At 34.0% G+C, this 23,260-nt stretch overlaps 1 protein-coding gene across 4 annotated transcripts in view; it reads right to left on the bottom strand.

The window, feature by feature from the left end:
• Positions 1 to 23,260, bottom strand: part of LOC114324457 (uncharacterized) — a 558,952-nt gene that overhangs the window by 50,072 nt on the left and 485,620 nt on the right. For all 4 annotated transcript variants that reach the window (XM_028272313.2, XM_028272315.2, XM_028272314.2 and 1 more), the window contains exon 4: positions 7,874 to 8,051. In XM_028272313.2, the coding sequence (XP_028128114.1) occupies positions 7,874 to 8,051 (178 nt within the window). The remainder of the gene's footprint in view (positions 1 to 7,873; positions 8,052 to 23,260) is intronic.

Raw genomic sequence — 23,260 nt, 5'->3', positions numbered from 1 at the left:
TTAGTAACTTATTTCAGCAACGTGGGTAGTTTAACTACTAAAGAGAGAATATAAATAGTTGTTTAAAGTTTAGTTCGTTACTGCGAGCTTATAGATAATAACCGTAGGTAGAGGGCATGAATTCCAACTGAACTGAATATTATAGTAAAGTGAAACGGTGATGTAATTTAGTGTAAGCCCTGAAATTAGATAAAATAATAGGAAAGGTTATTAGCTGGCAGTTTTTAACTTTATTGTTATAACTTACTGACAACATAGCTATTAAGAGCATAGCTGAGAAAATGATCGAAGGTCTAGTCTAGACATTTTTTTTTGAGATATGTTGAAAATTGTGGAAGATGTGGAAGTCAATGGCAGATCTTTCAGTTCCAAAAAAACTTATCCAACTTGTTCAATTTTCACATGCAAAAAATATTCTTATATTTTTTACTGCATTAAATCTCTTATTACAACCCTTAATTTAAATAAATCTCAAGCCAGCCCTGTTTAATAGTACCATATAATCCCCTCTTAATTTTACCCTTACCCCTACAGACCGACCATTTTGGATTCGGGACAGAAGAAATCTACTCTCTCTTCTCTTACACCCGCCAAAGGGTGAGCACTCTCTCTCATCAGCGGTTTGACGGTCAACAAGTACCACATGTCTTGATGGTCCAGCCTTTCTTCTGAGCTAAAACGAAATAGCAATACGTGCACGAACAGTAATTCGGGAGTGACGCCATACACGATTTCGCAACAGTCAAAACGCGAGGCACGTGGTACGAAAACAGTCATCTCGTATGTGACCGGCTTCAGTGTTCCGGACAAGATTTCACAACTGGGTAAGACTTTATATACAAATTAATATTGTCTGTATACAACCTTATACTTTATACTCCCACTTGAACCTAACAATCCTACACTAATTACAGTCCACAATCAAAACTAGAGATTGTATGTTAAAATCTCACATATGTACAAGCGTTATCCTACACAACTCATTAAAATGTGTAAATGGCTATACAACACCACAACCACTTCGTGTCCAACACCACAAGTTAATCCAGATCCTCAAGAAACTTGATATATACCAAAAGAATATAAGATGCATTGAAAACTTGTACTGGTATCAAAAGGCACAAATAAAAATAGACAATTCTATATCCAAACCCATACATATTAAGGGGTGTTCGACAGGGATGTGTGCTTCCCCTCTTTTATTTAACATTTATTCAGAAGCCACATTTCAAGAGTCTTTGGAAGATGCAGAGATGGGTATCAAAGTGAATGGAGTATTGATCAACAACGATCAACAATACGATATGCTGATGACGGTGTCTTAATTTGTGACAATATAGTCAATCTTCAGTTGGAATACTTCAGTAATCTTCAGTTGACAATATAGTCAATAACTTGTCACTATAATCGGAGAATACAGTAAGCAAATGGGATTAGAGATTAATACTAAAAAGACCAAGTTCATGATTATCCCCAGAAACTTGGATGCACTTGAAAACTCCACTGAATATCCATAACACTGAATAGCTAGTCCATTGAAAGAGTGAGCAAATTTAAATACCTGGGAACGTGGCTTTTTGAAGACTGGGCATCGGACAAGAAAGGAAGATGTCGCATTGAGCAAGCTCGACAAGCTTTAATAAAATTCAGCAAGGCACTCACCTGTTCAGAGTTCGATCTTCAACTGAGACTAAGGTTTACTATACTCGAGTTCCTCAAAAGATGGAATCCTAGGTCGCGTGATCACTCAACGCAAGCATCGAGCGGTCGTTCGAAGCCAGATCTTCTAAGAACTGTTTACACCGTCGTTATTTGTGTTTCGCACTACCACTGGGGAATTTCGTTAGGCAGTGCTTAAAATTCGGTTTTGTTGAGCGGTGTAAACGTGGAAAAAGTGGTGACATCGGGAGAGGAACGTTTAAGAGTGCGTGCCGTTCACGTGATAAGTTTATTTTTTCAGCGGCTAAACTATAAGTGCTACGTATGGTTGGTGCTGCTATATGGCCTAGAGGGCTGGACACTCAAAACGAGGGATATAAACAGATTAGAAGCTTTCAAAATGTGGCTTTATCCTAAAGATATCATGGACGGCGATAATCACAAACGTAGATGTCCTTAAAAGAATCAACCAAGAACGCCAACTTTTCGAAACCACCAAGTAAAGGAATACTACGTATTTTCATGCGAAATGAAAAATACCAGTTCCTTCAGCTTATAATCGAGGGTAAAATTGAAAGCAAAAGAGAAATGGGACGCAAAAAAATGTTCTGGCTCCGAAACATAAGGCAATGGACAGGGATTAACGACATACAATATCTGATACATTTTGTAAGAAACAGAGAGTTAATGAAAAATGTGATTGTTAACATCCATTAGTGGATTTGCATCTGAAGCAGAAGAAATAGCTATAGATCCAGGGTATGGTTAGGTAACAAACTTTCAGAATGGTTTGAAATAAGCAGTTGCTTGAAACAAGGAGACGTGCTGTCACCTGTTCCCTTTAATAATAATCCCGGCTAAAGTGGTAAGAACAGACCAAGTTAGACCATAACTACTGACAGTAAATGAATAAAATTAGTACTATCATACGCGGATGACATTGACATACTGGAAAACAATGCACTAATGTAAAGGTCCTTCAATAAATTATTAAAGATAAAAGCAAAAAACCGGTCTAAAGCCCAATAAAGAGAAAGCCAAATATGTATGTGTGTATTAATAGAAAAAAAGAGACGAGATTGAATAGGACAACATCTGATAATAGACCCATATACCTTTGAAAAAGTGGAGAGTTTTAAATATCTCGAGGCGACAATCACCAGAGATAACCATTTCACGGAAAAGATAAAAGGAAGAATTCAGGCAGCAAACAAATGTATGTATAGCATCCACACTATTAAATCCCAGAGCCTAACACGAACTTAAAAATTACGATATATAAATCAGTGCTTGGACCGCTGCTTATGTATGAGTGTGAGACGTGGACTCTGACAAAAGCAATGAAAAGACAGAAGGATGTTTGAAACCAAATCATAACCCGAACACTAACCAATACCGAATGAAAACAGATTCAATATAAATTATCCTTCCACGACCTATGAAGTCTATTGTGGCTAATCTCTAGGTTAAAGTTGTCCCTTTAGCCCTTCTTCTTCTCCTTTTTAGGCACGGTCTCCTTTAAGGAGGTTGGTAATCATCACAGCTATTTTCACTTTTGAGATTGCAGCTCTGAATAAGTCGACGGAACTGCAATTGTACCACTTTCTTAGATTGTTGAGCCAGGAGATGCGTCTTCTTCCAATACTTCGTTTTTTTCTCTATTTTTCCCTGCATTACGGTTTGTAGCAACATATACATCCCCGAAAATAGTGCGTTCCTTAACGGTGTAGGTAGAAGGTAGAGCAAAAAAGTCTTATAACAGTTTTTTTATAAATTCAACCGTTTGGCCAAAAAACCAAAATACATTTTGGTGTGCAAATTGAAATCTGCAGCATTAGCCTTTAGTATTTATATTAAACCCTGTCTTCATCCTAAACAAACAAACAAATTCTTGTTTTGTTGGATTTTCAAACATGGGCTGGTATAATTATTTTGCAGGTGTACCTGTCTGACCTACATTTTTCTGATGCCAATAACCTAAATCACTAACAATGCAATTTTTTTTGGAAACGGTTAACTTTAAAAAAAATGGTATAGGACTTTTTTGTCCTACATTATGTATTATATCCATACCTTAAAGGAACGCGCTATTTTCGGGAACACCCTGTATGTTATCCCCTCCCATAACAATAAGAGAGGATAAATCCCTCCTTATCTCTTTGGCCCAGCTATGGGTTATGATGACCAGTTTAACAATTTGTCTTTCGCACGATATTTAAAATAAAAGTTTTTGAAAACTATTTTCGCCTTGACGTTACGTAAACATGTCGTATTTTCATTAGAAGCAATTGTGGCTTAATCCTATAATTTTAGTCTGGGCTGATTATCGGAGAATAGGCCATTTTTGGGAAAAGTTATTTACCAGCAATTTTATTGCTGGAATCGAACCTTATGATTATATATACAGGGTGTCCCGAAAAGAATGGTCATAAATCATACCACACATTCTGGGGTCAAAAATAGTTCGGTTGAACCTAACTTACCTTAGTACAAATGTGCTCATAAAAAAAGTTACAGCCCTTGGAAGTTACAAAATGAAAATCGATTTTTTTCAATATATCGAAAACTCTCAGAGATTTTTTATTGAAAACGGACATGTATCATTCTTATGGCAGGACCACCTTAAAATAAAATTATAATGAAATTTGTCCACCCCATAAAAAATTTATGGGGATTTTGTTCCCTTAAACCCCCCCAAACTTTTGTGTACGTTCCAATTAATTCATTATTGTGGTAGCATTAGTTGAACACAACGTTTTTAAAACTTTTTTGCCTCTTAATATTTTTTCGATAAGCCAGTTTTTATCGAGATGCGGCTTCTTTTTTACTATATTTACATAAAAAATTTATGGGGGTTTTGTTCCTTTAAACCCCCCAAATGTTTATGTACGTTTCAATTAAACTATTGTTGTGGTACCGTTAGTTAAACAGAGTGTTTTTAAAACTTTTTTGCCTCTTAGTCTTTTTTTGATAAGTCAACTTTTATCGAGATGTGGCTTCTTTTTCAAAATATACCAAAAAATTTAAGTTATAAATAAATTTTCAGATTATTAACAGGTGCCTATAATCATACTTAACCATATACAAATATGTGGTGGATTCGACAAATATTCAAAATATCTCGATAAACACTGGCTTATCGAAAAAGTACTAAGAGGCAAAAAAGTTTTAAAAATATTGTGTTTAACTAATGGTGCCAGAATAATAATTTAATTGGAACGTACATAAAAGTTTGGGGGGTTTAAGGGAACAAAACCCCCATAAAATTTTTATGGGGTGCACAAATTTCACTAAAATTTTTTTTTAAGATGTTGCTGCGATAAAAATTCCTTATGTCCATTTTCAATAAAAAACCTTTAGGAGTTTTCGATATATGAAAAAAAATCGATTTTCATTTTGTAACTTCAAAGGGCTGTAACTTTTTTTGTGTGCACTATTGTATATAGGTAAGTGAGGTTCAATCAACCTATTTTTGACCCCAGAATCTGTGGTAGAATTTATGACCAATCTTTTCGGGACACCCTGTATATTAATAATATAGGTATGCAAAGTCCTCAGATAGTGTGCTACTTTTTTATAAACAAAATGGCGCCCGAAAATCGTGTTTTCTTCAATTATTGCTCTATAACTCCGAAGATTTTAACTTTACAACAAAAACACTCAAATAAAAATTCACCGCAATTAAATTCTGCATAGAGATATGTTTTTCCCGATCTGCTCCGACGAAAATTTTCCTCGAAAAATGCTGGTTTTCCCAATAAAATCTTTAATTTTCAAATAAAGTTTTAGATAAGTAATTATCTACCAATAATTAAATAATTTGGTAACTTAAAAGCATTCTTGTTTTAGATTATAGTTCCAGAAGCTAGTGAAAATTGAACGAATATTTTAGCAACAATTCCATTGTTAATTAATAATTTACGGTAGCAATAATAACCAAAACAATTATGATACACTGATCAAACTTTGAAATCTTTTAAAGATGAGATGCCTATTTAACATTTTGTCGACAAAATTTTTTATTTTTTTTTCATAATCTTTAAATGTTTAAAAAAAATAGCTATAAACAAAATAACGTTTCTCAGAAAGTGTTTATTATATTCTAATTTTAAAAAATAGTTAAAATGCGTATTTCAAATATCTTGAAAATGAATGTTTTAAAACTTCTTTGCAACCATTTGCAAAAAAGTTATGAAACAGCAAAGTAAACATACGATTACTACGTTGTTTATATATATTTTTAATTCTTTCAAAGCGTAAAAGTGAGTTTAAAGTACAAGCTAATTATTTACAAAAAAATGTCGATTATTAATTTAATGGTTATATTTTAATAAAAGATTATAAATATATTTTTTTGTAATTTACATGCGCGAAAGTAGGCTATTACAGTACTGTAGCTAAAATTTTCACTCGAAACGAACGACCGCCCGCGCGACGTACACTTAATAAATAAAATTATAGTATATGTATGCTGCGTGTCAGTCGCTTCGAGTGAACATTTTAGCTCCGGCTCTGTATCAAGCCTACTTTCGCGCTAAAAATTACAAACAAAAAGTATTTTTAATCTTTGATTAAAATATAACCGTTGAACTAATATTTGATATTCTTTGTGAGTAAGTAGATTCCACCACAGACTCACTTTTAAGCTTTGAAACAATTAAAACAAATTATAAACAACGGAGAAATCGTATATTTACTTTGCTGTTTCATAACTTTTTTGCAAATGGTTGGAAAAAATTTTTAAAGCATTCATTTTAGGTATTTTTTTAAAATTAGAATATAATAAACAATTTCTGAGAAATGTTAATTTGTTTATAACTATTTTTTAACATTTAAAGATTATGCAAACAAATGAAAAATTTATATTTTGTCGACAAAATATTAAATAGGCATCACACCTTTATAATCTTTTTAAGTTTGATCAATGTCTCATGATTATTTTGGTTGTTATTGCGACTGTAAATTGTTAATTAACAATTGAATTGTTGCTAAAATATTCGTTTAATTTTCACCGGCTTCTGCAGTTATAATCTATACCAAGAAAGCTTTTATTTCACCAATTTATTTAATTATTGATAAATAATTACTTGCCCAAAAAATTTATTTGAAAATTCGAGATTTTGTTGTGAAACCCGAGATTTTCCTAGGAAAATTTTCGTCGGAGCAAATCGGGAAAAACATGCCTATATGTAGAATTAAATTGGGATGAATCTTTATTTGAGTATTTTTAGGGTAAAGTTAAAATCTTCGGAGTTATAGACCAATAATTGAAAAAAACACGAATGGGGTGCACCATTTTGTTAATAAAAAAAGTAGCACACTATCTGCGGACTTTGCATATCTATATTATTAATATATAGGATCATAATATTCGATTCCAGCAATAAAATTGCTGGTAAATAACCTTTCTTTGTACTTTACTAATTAGACCAGCGTATTATAACTATTTTTTTTTCAAAATTTAAAGATTATACAAAAAAACGAAAAAATTATATTTTGTCGATAAAATATTAAATAAGCATCTCATCTTTATAAGTTTGATTAATGTATCTTGATTAGTTTGGTTATTATTGCGATCGTAAATTGTTAATTAACAATTGAATTGTTGCTAAAATATTCATTTAATTTTCACCGGCTTCTGGAATTACAATATATACCAAGAAAGCTTTGATGTCACTAAGTTATTTAATTATTGATTAATAATTTCTTACCTAAAACTTTATTTGAAAATTAGAGTTTTTGTTGGGAAAACCCGCATTTTCCGAGGAAAATTTTCGTCGGAGCAAATCGGTCTCTATGCAGAATTTAATTGCGGTGAATTTTTATTTGGGTGTTTTTGTTGTAAAGTTAAAAACTTCGGAGTTATAGAGCAATAATTGAAAAAAATACGATTTGTCGGCGCCATTTTGTTTATAAAAAAAGTAGCACACTATCGGCGGACTTTGCATACCTACATTATTAATATATAGGATCTTATAATTCGATTCCAGCAATAAAATTGCTGGTAAATAACTTTTCCATGAATTTTGCTAATTAGCCCAGAGTATTTAGACATTCCACAAGAAAACAATTTCAGAATCTTTTGTGATGTTTCAGGTGCTCTGTGAAACGCGCCTCAACACACTCCGTTGGTTCGGACCTTAACATTTCTGCCACTAAGTATATTTATGAAAATATAAAGGATATTAAAAATTGTATGAAGTTTATAGCTTACCTCTATTGATGGTGCGACAGTATGCCTACCAGCCAGTTGTGGATGGTGGTGTTGGGCGTGGTTTTGCCTCGGAACGACATCGCGAGGATCTTCGTAGATACCCGCAGCCACATTTACATCACAGTTGTTTCGTGGGGAATTTTTACAGGGGAGGAAATTTTGTACTTTTCTTTTATGTCTGCAAATAAAAAAAAGTATTTTAAATACTGCTATGTTATGTTCTATGTTGCATGTTGTATGACATATGTGCGTAAGTTCTACCCTTGACCCTTACCCGCCAGCATAATTCATAAATATTATACAGATACGTAAAAAACGTATCATAACAGTTAGTATTATAAAATTAGCAAGATAACTAAAAAAAAACACTAATATTAAGTTTCCACTTAATAGAGAGAGATCAAAATCATATTTCCCTTTAGTCTCCCCTCCACATTGTGCATCAACGCATTTATTTTCGCATGTACGCATGTATTTTCATTATTTTAATGTCTTCCTCTATCTGGTTCTACCATATTATCCTGGGTCTTCCTCTTTTCCTTGGTCCCAGGGGTGTCCAGTTCGTGATTCTGTTGTATCATTTCTGTGGATGCTCTTCTCATTATGTGGCCAGCCCATTCTAGTCGTTTTGCTTTTATGTATTTTGGTATGTTCTCACCTGCCATTTCTTGTTGCATTTCTTTATTGGTCTTCATTTTTGGTTCTCTGTCGCTCGTTCTTTTTGGTCCCAACATTGATCTCATCTTTCTTTCTACTGTTCTTAGATCTTCATCTTTTTTCGTCAGCGTCGTTGTTTCCATTGCATACGTGATAACTGGTCTGATCAGTAGCTGATCATTCTGATTTTTGTTTGTCTGCTGATGTTTTTGGATCTGAGTAATTACTTATTCCTTCCAAAAGCTTGATTCTTTCTGGATTCTCTCCTGTATACTGTCTTTCCTACTTTTTCTTATTGTTACTCCTAGGTAGATATACTTGGTTACTTCTTCAAATGTATATCTTCCCGTTATTATTAGTCCCCTTCCAGGTTCCCCGCTCAATTTCATCTATTTGCTATGATTTTCATTAATTACTAATCCCATCTTTTTTGCTTCTACATCCAGCTTGTTTATGGCTTTTGTTAAGTCTTCTATTTTCTCTGTTACAACTGTTAAATCATCAGCATAAGAGATAATGTGTTTCATTCAGTATTATATCCTTTCCTTCTCTCACGGCATGCTCCAAAACTAGGTTAAAGAGGGTGGAAGGGATTGGGTCTCCTTGCTTCACACCTCTAATGAGATTAACTTCTGCACAATGTGCTTCCGATAAAAATGGCAACTTTATACAAAGAATTTTGTAATGTGACCTTTAATGTTGATAAAATTTTATTTTTTAAAATATTTTTTAAACAATTACTATAATAATTAAATAAACACATTTTTAGTACGTTCTGAGGAAGCATTAAATAAATCCAGAAGCTCATATTTTATGCCAAATGATACATTTTACTTATATTTCTTTAATCCTTAATTGGTGAAAACAAACGATGTGACAACTTTGTAGCACTTCGAACAAACTCAGTAAATCTCTGAGGGCGACCGATATATTTTTTAACAGAAAGAAAAGCTCCGTCTCCTAATTTTGAATTATCGCTAGAAATAAACAGAAAGACCACTGCTAGTTTTGAAAACAAAAGAAGATGGTAAACACATTTGAAATATTTAGCAGAATAGAAGTTTTATGTCTGGGCGGCTGTGGCATTAGTCTAAATTATGCCGAGACGCCTACTGCGTTAGGAAAACATCTTGGAAAGTTATAGGAATAGAAAATAAGAGGAAACATTGGAACAACGGGAAACTTTTATAAACAATGTTACAAGAAAGTTTTTTTTCGAGTCGAATCGACTTTATTTGACGGAATATTATACGAAAGTTTACGGTGTGGAGTCAAGTTATAAGTATATAAATATGTCATGGACTACAGCAGTTGAGCAGAACCAATAATTATAATCCCAATAAAAGTGATTGCTATCAGAATTGAATTAAAGTTTTTAAACGAACAGGTTTCACGTAGGTACAATAAATCCTTATGTTCAGAATTAGTTTTAATTTTTGATAAATTTTTATTCTATATCTAACAATCTTTGTAAACGTTATACATCTAGAAAGTGTGTGGCAAATATGTTGTTGATATCTTAGAAATATCTAACAATAAAATACTGATAACCTTCGTTTTCTATACTTCCATAAAACTACATGGTCATTCAGAATTATATCTGTATTTTTAATTTATTAATTTCCATAGATTTGTTTCTCTCTGCTGTTTCTTCCTCTAGGTAAAAGAATCTTCTGAGGTCATCACCTGGCAATCCCATCAGCGTTAACTGCCTATTCAGATTACAGTTCACTTTTAACAGACCTACTATGGCTTTGACTGTTTAGTTGTAGTTATAGTTAAGTCTTTAGTTATAGTTATGTCTACGTCTACCGCAAATTTTGGCGAATGTTCTATACTGAACAGTTCGACTGTCTTTGTCTTGATGAGTTCCTCCACCATTCTAGAGATTTGTAAGCTACCCACTGTCTTAAGCCGTTCTTGGTTTTGTCTTTGTAACGCCATAGAAGGGTTCCGATCAAATGAATGGCATTTTCATTGTCTTGGGTGCCTTAAACGCTGCCTGAGTATCTGTGAAACTGACAATTGAACGGTGTTTTCTTTTCTGCCTTTTTATTTCTGCTACTCAGTGATCAATTGCCGCTATTTCCACCTGGAAAATTGTGACATCCGTAGATAAACTTACCGCGAAATGCATCTCTTGTTTTGTCCCTAAGTCCCTAATATACCGGCCCCTACCTCTCCGATGTTTTTGAGCATCAGTATACCAGGTAGGCTTCCGTTTGTATATGTACACCTTCCATCCAGTCTTGTTAATTTTGAATTTATTATCACAGTTATATCTCGTAGATGTTGCAATACTATATCTGCTTTTAGCTCCCATTGACTTTCTATTGTCAGCACAGTGCGCCCGCTTAGTATTGTTGATTATGTATCATCACAGACTATGCATCACAGATCTGGCTTCGCTCTGTATAAACATATGAAACGGTGGAAGATTTAGCGGGACTTCCAATGCCGCTGTAGGAGCCCTTATTACAACACAACCTTCTACATCTACCCAAGGACATAATAGCTTTGAGACCGGAAAGTGGGTGTTTATGATTCTCTAAGATTTTCCTCTTTGGTCTCCGTAAATTTGCCATTAACTTCCTTTAAAAAACCTACTTCTTTAATGGTAGCATCTATGTCAGGACTTAATGGATTCGAGAGCAAGCCTGGATATCTGTACTCTCCTCGCCAAATTCTCCCCGCATTCTCCCTTGTTTTTTTCAGAACAGTTTTCATGATAAGCCGTCATGATAGCTTCGCTTATCGTTTTTGCTGCCGTATTTATGGCCTCTATACCTTTATACAAGTTCGTACTTTCCTCGAGATTTCTATTGAGGTCCAACACAGCGCATATGTTCTTGTGGTCGGGGAGCAAAGTATGCTAAATGTGCAGTCACTCGAGCGCTTTGGGGACCTCTTGGGTTATGAAGAGTAGGTCCTAAAACCAAAAAAAGTTAAGTAAAGTTTTCCATTTTAGTGGGGACTTTTCATTTTTAAATTAAATTTTCCATTTCCAGCAATCTTTTTTTAGATTATAGCGCCATCTATCCATAATTCGAAAAAATGTCTCGAGTAACTTATTTTTACGTAAGGAATCCAAATCTGCAATAAAAAATGGGGGCTCCCATTTAAGATTTTAAAGTAACCCCCCACCCCACCTCCGTGGGGGTCGTGTTTGATGTCATTCGATAGATTTTTCAAAAATATTAAATAAGTGTATTTTTCAGTTTTTTTATCTGATGTTCATTTCACGAAATATCGCGGGGTTTGTATTTAAAATATTAAATTTACCCCCCACCCCTCTCCGTTGGAAGTCTTGTTTGGTATCATTCGATAGATTTTTGAAAAATATTGAGTACGTATTTTTTAGTTTTTCGATCTGTCATTCATTTCGCGAAATATTCGCTTTTTTCTTGTGAAACTTTAAGACTCACCCATTTCCTTACGCCCGCTTAAATCGTCAGAGTTTTTAAGTATACACTCTTTTGCATGTACTTAACTTACCTTATCTTAATCTGACAATAATTTCGAGTTTTTCTAAGGATAGATTTTTTTTTTCGGCCCCCCCTTAACGAACTCCCCTGCATTAAGAGCCAATATATGGTAGAGGTACATTTTCAGGGTACAAGGTTTCTCCTCATGTAATAATCTGACGCGCTCGAGTAACTGCAAAAATCCCCGCTTGGGCTCCCCTACCGTTGACTTCATCATCTTTGAAGAACTCTTGTATCTTGTTTCCTTTTTTTTTTCATTTGTAGTGTAATTTATTTTACCTAAACGTTTCTTGAAAATATACCATAAGTTCTCAATGGGATTTAGGCCTGGTCAATTACCAGGTCAATCAAATACTTTTTTTATTTACGTTGAGGAAAGACACTCATCTGAGTTTATAATATTTTACGTAGCCTGTATATGTTATTTCATATTAATTTCATTGTATTTACTGAAAAAGTATTTTAGTCATACTTTAGAATAATCTCATGATATACAAATAAGTTTTGCGAAAGCTGGATATTAACAAAGAGTTTCTCGTATCCTGCCCTTTAAATCAATTACTGATACTTTTATTGTTATACAATTACAAAATTATAGATTTGTTCATTTTTTTTTCACAACGGAACTTTTAAATAAATTTCTACCAGTTTTCACTTTTTTCAAAAAAGTTTTCCGAACGAACAAACAAAACTAACACACAACGCCTTGGGATGTATCTACTAATCCGAATATCCCTCTACCGTTGAGACAATAAAAAATCTCAACGCATTTATGACGGCGCTGTACGCGGCGAATTTCGAATACAATGCACACGGAAAGTGCAGGATTAGTCAGGTTCTTGGAAAAGTTCGGAAACGCAACTTCCACAACTTTCAACCGTCACGATAATCCTAAGAGTAAGCGAGAAGGGCCATTAGCCCTTCCGCGGCTTAATGACTTCCTGGAGGTGGTGGTAATGGATTCTTTTGATGATAATGAACCGGTTAATTCGAATTCATTAATTTGATATACATGAAACTTACGTATAGGTGATTTTTGTCATTAAAAATATCCGATTTTGATTAATGCCGCGATAGTTAACACAAAAGAGTTTAGAATTGTAGAGTACTGAAAGAAATAAATGAGTTTTACATATCGTCGGCCTCATATGAAAACTGCCTAAGTCCCAATATAAGCAAAAATGAGGTTTTTGCGCCATGTGATTAATATTTATGGTATGCATGCATAGCAAGACAAAAAAGTTCAAAAAAGTCAATAGATGTCGCTAGAACCACAAAAAAAATTCTACCCAACTCCACGGCGTTGGCTGAATCACATGAAACTTGCCAAAGTCCATCATTGTCATTGAGGTTAGATGTACTTTTGCTGCGCTGCTGTGTTATATCTTCAAGAAAAGTATTATAAGCTGACATAATATATTTGCTTATATACATTGCAGTTTGCTGATGACCAGGTTGTTATAGCAAACGATAAAGATGATCTAGAGTACATGGCAAGGAAATTACAAGAAGAATATAGAAAGTGGGGATTAGAAATTAATACAGAAAAAACAAAATACCTGCCAATAGGTACCGAACTATCGAACATCACATTAGAAAATAATGAAATCATCATGCCCTGCGACCATTACACATATCTAGGAATCGTTTTTGACACAACGGGGAAAGATGATGAAGAAATAAAGAGAAGAATAACACAATCCAGAAAAACAATAGGTTGTCTAAACAGCGTACTATGGAGTCATGAAATAGGAAAAAGAAGAAAACACAATATCTACGAATCTCTTATTAAAAGCAGTCTATTGTACGGAGCAGAAACTTGGCGGATAACCGAAAACAACAGAAGAAAACTGGAGGCAGTAGAAATGGACGCTTTTAGAAGATCAGTAGGAGTGTCACGCAGAGAGAGAATACGTAATGATGAGATAAGACAGCGAATGGGGGTTGACGGCTCTCTAACAACAGACATAGAAAGAAAACAGCTGATATGGTACGGACACGTCCAGAGGATGGATAACTCAAGACTCCCTAAAATAATTATGCAATGGGTACCACCAAACCGCAGAAAGAGAAGAAGACCCAAGAAATCTTGGAGAGGGAATAACGAAGGCGATGAGCGCAAGAGATCTTAGAGAGGGCCAATGGGATGATAGAGTGTCATGGAAATTAGGCATCGGACAACGTCGCAAGACGTTTTAAAACCGATTGATATATATATATATATATATATATATATATATATATATATATATATATACATAATATCTTCATGGAAATAGTGTAAACTTATTGATTGAAGGTAAGTTCAATTTGATCATATTATTATGTTTTTTTTGTCAACTACATTTAAGTAGCATTATTATCTTTAAAACCACACATTTGTTTTTCTTGTGGGACTTAAGCATTTTTCACAGTTTATTTTTGGCGACCTTTTTATGGAGTTACGCATATTTCTTCATGATTTTCGTTATTAAATGTGCCTAACTCCAAAATGTTTCCTTTCCAATTTCAAAAATTAAAGTTTCCTAACTCCATTTTTAAAGTAATAATGTTTTAAAAATAGATCTATCTTTATGAGAAGACTGGCGGACACTATTCTAAATTCTAAGTAACTGTGTTTTCTGTGTAACTGTGTCTAATTCTTTAAATCAGTTTTTTTCGTCTCCTGTCAAATTTGTTAATTTGGACTTAGGCACTTTTCATATGAGGCCGACGATATAATATATTCTCAACCTTTGATTCAACAGATAAGTGTAATCAGCCTGGTGAAATATACGCATAGAAGGCATCCTTCTTGTTGCAAACGTTTGGTTTCTAGTCATTAACCCGGCACCTGCCACGTGGCTTTGCAAGGCGCCAACTGCCACGTGGGGATCTCACAGCACCCCTTAACAATTTTCTGTGATCCACTTGTTTAAAAAACAAAATAATGTGTTGAGTAACACAAGAATATAAATAAACATGTTTTATTAACTTATTAGCCACTAATATGTTATAAAAGTTGAAAAATAAAATGAAAAAGGTGTTATAAGCAAATTAGCAAGTACCAAACCATAATAAATGAAGTCAAGTAAAATATCTAAAAAAATTAAGATATAGTGAGTATAGAGTCTATATTAATAATTTAAATCAGTTATTTCAATACAAAATGTAAATTTGACCTCTTTATATCAAAAATACAAAAAAAATTTAAAACATAAAGTGCCAGTAGATGACACCCCAATTCGACTTTAGAGCTATAAGTTCAGAATGACACTAAATAACCACTTTAAACACTAACACATATATACTATATAATATTATAGAAAGCTACTATGACGCACAGCTCGCTTACCAAACTTGAAATACCAATTATTTGATAAAAATATGTTATGGGGTGCTGGTAGATCCCCACGTGGCAGGTGCCGGGTTAAGAGACTTAATAGCTTTACTGGTATGGGCCAGAAGACAAACCTAAAGTCCGAAAGTGCCTATTTTTTTTCTTTAAGCGCTATACGCTTCCAACGTGTAGATGGGGCTTCTTCCTTCTCTCCTACTCATTAAAATTAATAAGTAAGTATTTTCTATGGGAAATAAGCCACAATTTTATTAAAAAATGAATTTATTAACGTTTCGAAGCCCAAATCGGGTTTCGTTGTCAAAATACAAAATACTATTAAAATAAACAAAAATGTTGTTGCTAAGTAAAAAAATTCTTCTAATAATTTATTTAATCTGACTCATTTATATTGGCAATTCAGACGTATATTATATATTTTAAAGTAAAGACTTTAAAATGATATCGCCAATATTTATGAGTTGCGTTCCTGGGACGACTTTACTAAAAGATAGTTCATTCGATTACATGAAATCAATCCCAAGTCAAGAATATCAATAAATAAATTATTAGAAGAATTTTTTTACTTAGCAACAATATTTTTGTTTATTTTAATAGTATTTTGTATTTTGACAACGAAACCCGATTTGGGCTTCGAAACGTTAATAAATTCATTTTTTAATAAAATTGTGGCTTATTTCCCATAGAAAATACTTACTTATAAAAATGCCACAAGGAAATAGCTTCAGAACAACATTAAAATTAATGTTCATTATCTTATATTTATCACATCTCATGTAGGGGAACTGTACACCTTCTTTTAGCACCAAAGTGAAACACCTAGAAGGTAGCACAGCGTACTTACTATTTTATTACACAATAAGGGCGATCCAACAAACCTCTAGAACCGACCCATAAGCCTGTTAAATTACCTCTACAAGTTACTCGCAAGAATCATAATAAATAGACTGCAAACAAAATTAGATTTTTAACAACCTAGGGAATAGGCAGGTTTTCGGAAATTGGCACTAACGACCACCACTATTGCACAAAAGGAATATAGAAAAATTTATCAAAGAAAACCGACCATTGGTCGTGGCTTTCATAGACTTTCGCAAAGCATTTCATACGATAGAAATTAACAGACGTTAAATGAAAGCGTTGGAGGAAAGTTATATAAATTATTCCCCATAGGTAACTCCATCCCTCTTTCATAGACCGCGAACATATACAATATACAGTGATGCTAACTTGACTGCAAGACTACAAAATGTGTAAAAATCAATCACACAAGATGACACGTTATCTCCCAAAATCTTTACGGTAATTCTGAAACATGCTTTCAAACAATTGGAGTGAGATGACAAAGGAATCAATACCGACGGCGAAATGATCTCCCACCTAACGGGTCGCGGACGACATAGTTCTAATAACAGATAACTTGAAAGATATTGGACTTGCTTACGATTGTTTACAAACACTGAGTGTGTGAAAGTTATCAGCTTGTCCGAAGAAAACATGACAACAACTCAACAAAAATATCTCTGGGTAGAACTGAGCCCTGGGTAGAACTCCACGTATGACGGACTGGGAAGGAAATTCGCATTCCTGAAACAACGCATCGCAATGACTAATGGGGAACATCCAATGAATTTGTAGGGCAATAGGACAGGTGTGAATAAGGTATAACCACATAAACAACCGCGAATCAACTGACAACGACATACAAACAGAATTGATTAGGAAATTATGATGTACGATAGGTACGATATACGGCAGCGGTTCCCAACCTTTTTTCACTGCCGTACCCCTTGAGATAAATTTATTTCAAATTGTACCCCCAAGAAAAAAAGTTGCAAGAACATTAATCATGGAAAGTAAATATTTACGCAAGAGTTTTTTTTATCTTTTATTTGACAATAAAGTTATTGTTCCAAAATTAGGCCTATATATGTTTCTAGTAAACTTAGTAAATTCTAAATACCAACTGTAAAAAAATAATTACAAAGTAAATACAATATTTCTTATCACAAAAACATACTAGAATTAGCAAATAAGTTTATTGAAAAAAAAAAAGAAATCAAAATTATTCTTAAAACAAGTCAAAACTGTTTTAGTGTGACCCTTGGGTCTGTTTTGTTGCACATAATATTTTGAAATCAATATCAAAGGTTGATAAATACACTCTTAAATCAGAACTTGCATTTAGCTTATTCCTATACTTATTCTTAATGAAAGCATAGGAAGAGAACGATCTCTCAACTAGTTCTGTGTTTGTAAAAGGAAGTAAAACCAGAAGAGCTTTTGTGGTTAAGGGTCCATATTCATCCCTAATGCTCACCCAGAATTGTCCAAGGGGTTTCTTCTTGAACTCGGATTTCAAGGAGGAGTCACTTAAAAGTTCTAGGAGCTCTTCCATCTCATGAACGGTCAATGTAGCAGTCTTGACGTTTTCTTCATTGAAAGGATCTGCAATCCAGTTCTCTCCGTCACTTCGTTTAGGAAAATACTTTTTAAAAGAGTCCTTCAGGTTTGTCAAATGTGTCACTATTTGATGTTTCACTTTGTCAGATATGGGCAGATTATTGTGACTCAAGAAATCATGAAGCGTGCCAAAAACTTCAGCTTGATTGTTTTGAATACATGTTTTCCAAAAATCAATTTTCTTCAGCTTGGATTCAATTTTGTCAGCAACTTTGAATACTGTAATTGAGCTGTTCTGTAACTCTAAGTTGAGTTTATTGATCTGAGAAAAAATGTCAGCTAAATAAGCAAGCTTTTGAAACCGTCACTATCATGAAACTTGGAGGCTAAATAAAAAGGATGCTCTTCAAAAAATACTTGCCGTTCATGTCTGAGCTCAAAAAGTATTGTAAGAACCTTCCCGCGAGATAGCCACCTTACTTCCTTGTGCAAAAGCAACGTGGAGTGAATGCCACCCATACCTTCACAAAGCACTTTGATCAATCTGGAGTTTGTTGCATTGGCTTTAACAAAGTTGACTACTTTAACTGCTTCATTGAGAACATCATTCAAAGAAGACGGCAACTTTTTGGCTGCAAGACTCTGTCTGTGGATGCAACAATGACTCCATGCTATGTGGGGGGCCTCTTCTTTTACGCGCCCCTGAAGACCGATATATATGCCAGACATTGATTTTCCTCCGTCAGTGCATATACCACACAATTTACCCCAGTCTATTTCTTTTTCACAGAAGTAGCTATAAATCACATTGAACACATCTTCCCCTGTAGTACGCTCAGTTAATGCATGGCACAGCAACAGATTTTTTTCAAACTCTTTGTTGGGATTTACATACCTTGCATTAACAAGTAAGATTGCTAGGGCAGCAATGTCCGTACTTTCATCAACTTGGATGGAAAAACAATCACTGTCTTTTAATTGCTGAACAACTTTTTCTTCAATGTACTTAGAAATGTCTTGAATTCGCCGTGAAACTGTGTTGTTTGACAGCGGGATGGAGTTCACCTTACGAACAAAGTCCTGACTAAACATACACTGAACAGCATCTTTTATACAAGGGGCTATCAAATCCTCACCTATTGTGTGGTTTTTACCACTTTTTGCAATATGGTAGCTAATTTTGAAAGAGGTTTCCACAGCATTTTCATTATCTCTATTAACTGATGCGAAATAAGAAGAAACCATGCCATCTTTCCCATAATTTTTTGAAAGTCGTTCAAAATAGGTAATTTCTTTATTTTTGTGCTGGGCGTGTTTGGATTCAAGGTGGCGCAAAAGTAAGGAAGGTTTCATGCTACCATTACCTAAAACTTCTCCACAAACAACACATAGTGGGTTTTTACTTTCCTTCTCTCCAGTAAACGAAAAGCCATATTTCAAGTACTCATTTGAATATTTTCGTTTCTTTGAGGAAGTTCCAGTACTAGTACTAGATTTCTGAGGTTTACTATCACTGGTACTCACACAAGAAGAATGTTCTGCTGCTGAGTCCCGGGACGTACTAGGCTTGTTAAGCACCTGACTTGCCGTATCAGTCTGATTTGTTTTAAACGATCCACTTTTTTGAACCACTTTTCCATCTTCTTGATTACAGTTAAATCGTTTACAAATCAGTCAAAAACTAACACGCACAATAAGCAAGTAAAAAGTAAACTGAACATAAAATCACGTAATGATTTATCACGTAACGTACGACAAACACATAAAGTCCGCCATTACCAAATATTTTCGGCGTACCCCCAACCAGGTCGTTGCGTACCCCAAGGGGTACGCGTACCCCAGGTTGGGAACCGCTGATATACGGGAAAAGTGCTGCTTTAGCGATGCCTCAGTGTGCTAGAGAACTCTGCGAGATTATAGCATAGCATAGCATGATAGAATAGAGTACGAACGCACTGCCGTGTTTGATAACATTTTGTTTCAACATATATGTGAACAAAATAGAACGGGAGACCAACAGAGATGACCAAGAAGAGGGTCAGAAATGAATATAAAGGGAACTAACAGAGAGGCGGACACAGACTTTGTCTCCGCTCCAAATAGGTCTTAATGTTCCCAATCAAAGTCCTACTGGCGAACCTTTAGCACAGTAAGGGCGGCAGAACTTACCATTTTTAAGAGGTCTAATTTAGCTTTGATACAAGAACCCTGATTATACCAGGACCAAATAAAAGGTCTAACAAATATATTTGTATATGTAAATATTCATTAATGAAAACGTGAGTCTCCAGTTTACGATAGCAAAGGAATGGAAACTAAACAAATTTAAACAAAATTTAAATAAACACTCAGGAAAAAATAAAATAAAAAAACCGCATATTGAAATTTACTGAAGAGAATAAATAGCTCATATTTATGGATATGATTTCATCGCTAAAATGTGCCTCTTTATCTCATCGAGTAAATTCATTTTTAAATTTTAACCGGAAAGCAGTGTTTTTTACTTTTCCGATCATTTTGCAAATGGCTATTTTCCATAAACTCATCAACTCTAATTGGGCTCTTATTTCGTAAATAACGTCTACCTGAAAGCGGCACCATGTTGCATTAATAATAAATGGAGAAAAGCAACAATCATTAATTTTCGAGCGAAAATTCATGTACGAATGGCGAGGTCGATAGGATCTAATTGGAGAAAAACAATGAGTCGCACAAAATATTTTCGCCACGATAAACTATATCGTGATGATTAAGCGAAAAATGAATGAAATAATAGGCAAGGAATTGTTTTTTTGCAGGCTCCGCCGGTTCTACGGCAGCAACGGGCAATTATCTGTATTGATTTTTAGAATATAATAGCCTATAATATTGTATAAAGGTTTCAAATATTAATCACACTAAGTAAAAAACTGCTATATATGATACATCTGAACAAAAACCAACACATAATACATAATTGAAGGGCTTGGAAGGTGTTATGTTACATTTATTTAACCTTTAACTACACGCGCTGGCGTATTTTGTACGCCATAATATGGCGTAAAATTTTTAAATATATTTACAGTAGAATTCTTATATATTATATAAGAATTCTACTGTAAATATATTTAAAAATTTAATTTTTGACTTTGTTATCTCTCTAAGCTATCACTGGAATGTGCTTTACAATTTGGTTTTCGTCTCGTTATAATCGGCGTTCTGGGAAGATCGTAATTTACAGTTTATTATTTGTTGTTGCGGGTGGTGGACAATATACGCCATGATTATATTAATATAAGTAGTAATACAAGTGCATATTTCAATTGTTTTTTAGTCATTATGGCAGAAAATATATTTTTCTTTATAAACAATACTTTTTATCCTGTAAAAAATCACATTCCAAAAAAATTTTTATTGTTAATTTTATTTATCATGGAATCCAGTCATTCCATGATTCCAGTTATAAATCCCAATTGGCTTACTGAGAAGGAACTCCAAGTATTCACTGATGCCGAATAAGGTTTATAACAAACAACTAAGTTTTTTTTTTTTTTAAATAAACAAATCCGCTGTTTTTAAGGGTATTTTCTTGTGGCGTATAAAGTACGCCACGCGTGTAGTTATGTTCTAACTTGATGCGCGGGTAAGGTTAAAAATGTGGATATATTTGTGGATGAAGGCGTTATGTGCTAATATTTAGTCCGCTGGTGAAGGGATTATGATACACTAACATACATAATGTTTGGAAGAAGAAGGTGCTATGTGTCTTCAGCATGCACATAACACTTTCATCCACTTCGTCACTGTGCTTTGTTGACTTTGTAAGCGTAACAGGCCTACTAAACTTGATCCAGATGTAATAAAATATGTTATGGAACATATTGATTCGTTTCCTGTTGAGTTGTCTCATTATTCTAGAGCTAACAACCCAAACAAAAAATACGTATCACCATTGTTGTCAGTACCTAAAATGTACAAGCTTTACTTTGAGCAATGCAGACTAGACCAAGTTTCGGATAAATTTTTAGTAAAAGAGTCCATGTAAAAATTTATGATAAGGCACTCAACGAAAAAGGTAAGTAATATTAATAAAAATGTTAATTCAGACAACAAAAGCAATACTTAAAATTTGTCAAATTTTTGGTTTTATTGGAACAACAAAGCGATGTTCATCAATTCATTATGTTCGTTAGTTGATCCAATGTAATACGTTTATTGAATGGATGAACATCCATTTATTAATACAGTAAAACCTCGATAGAACGGACCTCTATTTAACGGACTTCGGATATAACGGACAAAAAATCCGATCAAATGTAAAAAAAATTGAAAATCGAATTCTGGAAGAAAAATCAGCCAGGAAAGGTTCTCGGCACTGCTTTGTGCTAACGCCGATGGATCGCTTGGATTGACTGCTATAATGGTTGGCAAATCTCGTAAAGCTAGAGCTGCGAAAGATATAATGCATTATCTGCCCAGTTCATATTATAACTCTAATAAGGCATGGTTTATCACAGATATTTGTACCTGCATGTGCAGTGAGAAAATTTCAAGAGAAGAAACGGGAAAGACCGACGAAAGAGGTGAAATTTTTATTGATTTTAGACAGCGCTCCTGCTTACCCCATTGAAAATATTCGACATTTAGAAGATGGCAACTTCTATGTTTTTGCCAAAAAAATACATCGTTTATTCAACCCAGGGATCAGTGAATAATTTTGACAACCAAGCGAGCATATTGCAGAAAGTTTATAGATGAAGTAGAAAAGTAAAAAAGTAGCAAACAAAACTTGATTCCTTGCTTAATTACAGATTTGTATACTGTATATAAATACATCAGACGATATTTTCAAAAAAATTTGATTGATTTTAAACCTATTTTTATATAACGGACTTTTGGCTTTAACGGACATTCCATCCCCCCAATTAGTCCGTTGTATCGAGGTTTTACTGTATTACGAACACTGTTCACTGAGCCAACGAACACTATTCATTGAAACAACAACGTCGTTAATTGACCGACGAAGACTATTCGTTGTGTCAATAACAGTGTTAGTTCTCCTAACGTATTTCGTTTATTTCTACAATTATTTCCGTTTATTCTTACAATTAATTCCGTTCTTTCCCACAATAAATACGGTTATTCTTACAAGCAATTCTATTCATCCCTACTATGAACGTATTTTATATTGATAATTACTGAATGCATTAGCTCAATGTATCATATTAATTGATTAATAATAATTTTGCAAATCCCCCTTTTTTTGTCCTAAACCTAATGGACTTTACACTGTGTGAATTTTCATATGATTTCACTTATACAGTGCGCTGGAAAAAGTGTTGTCCCCTTATTAACTTATTTATTTTTAGCACATAAGCAAAACACTCGGACAGGTCGATTTTTAAAATAATCAAAGTATATTATAACATCAATGTTTAGAACTTTACGCGATCCCTCTTCAGGTGACAGCCACAACTTTTAGGTTTTTTTTTAATGGGAAAGTACATCATGTGACAGCTCATTTAA

Source organism: Diabrotica virgifera, chromosome 6 (assembly GCF_917563875.1).
Source record: "Diabrotica virgifera virgifera chromosome 6, PGI_DIABVI_V3a".
NCBI lineage: Eukaryota > Metazoa > Arthropoda > Insecta > Coleoptera > Chrysomelidae > Diabrotica > Diabrotica virgifera.
This window is presented reverse-complemented; position numbering and strand designations above follow the sequence as displayed.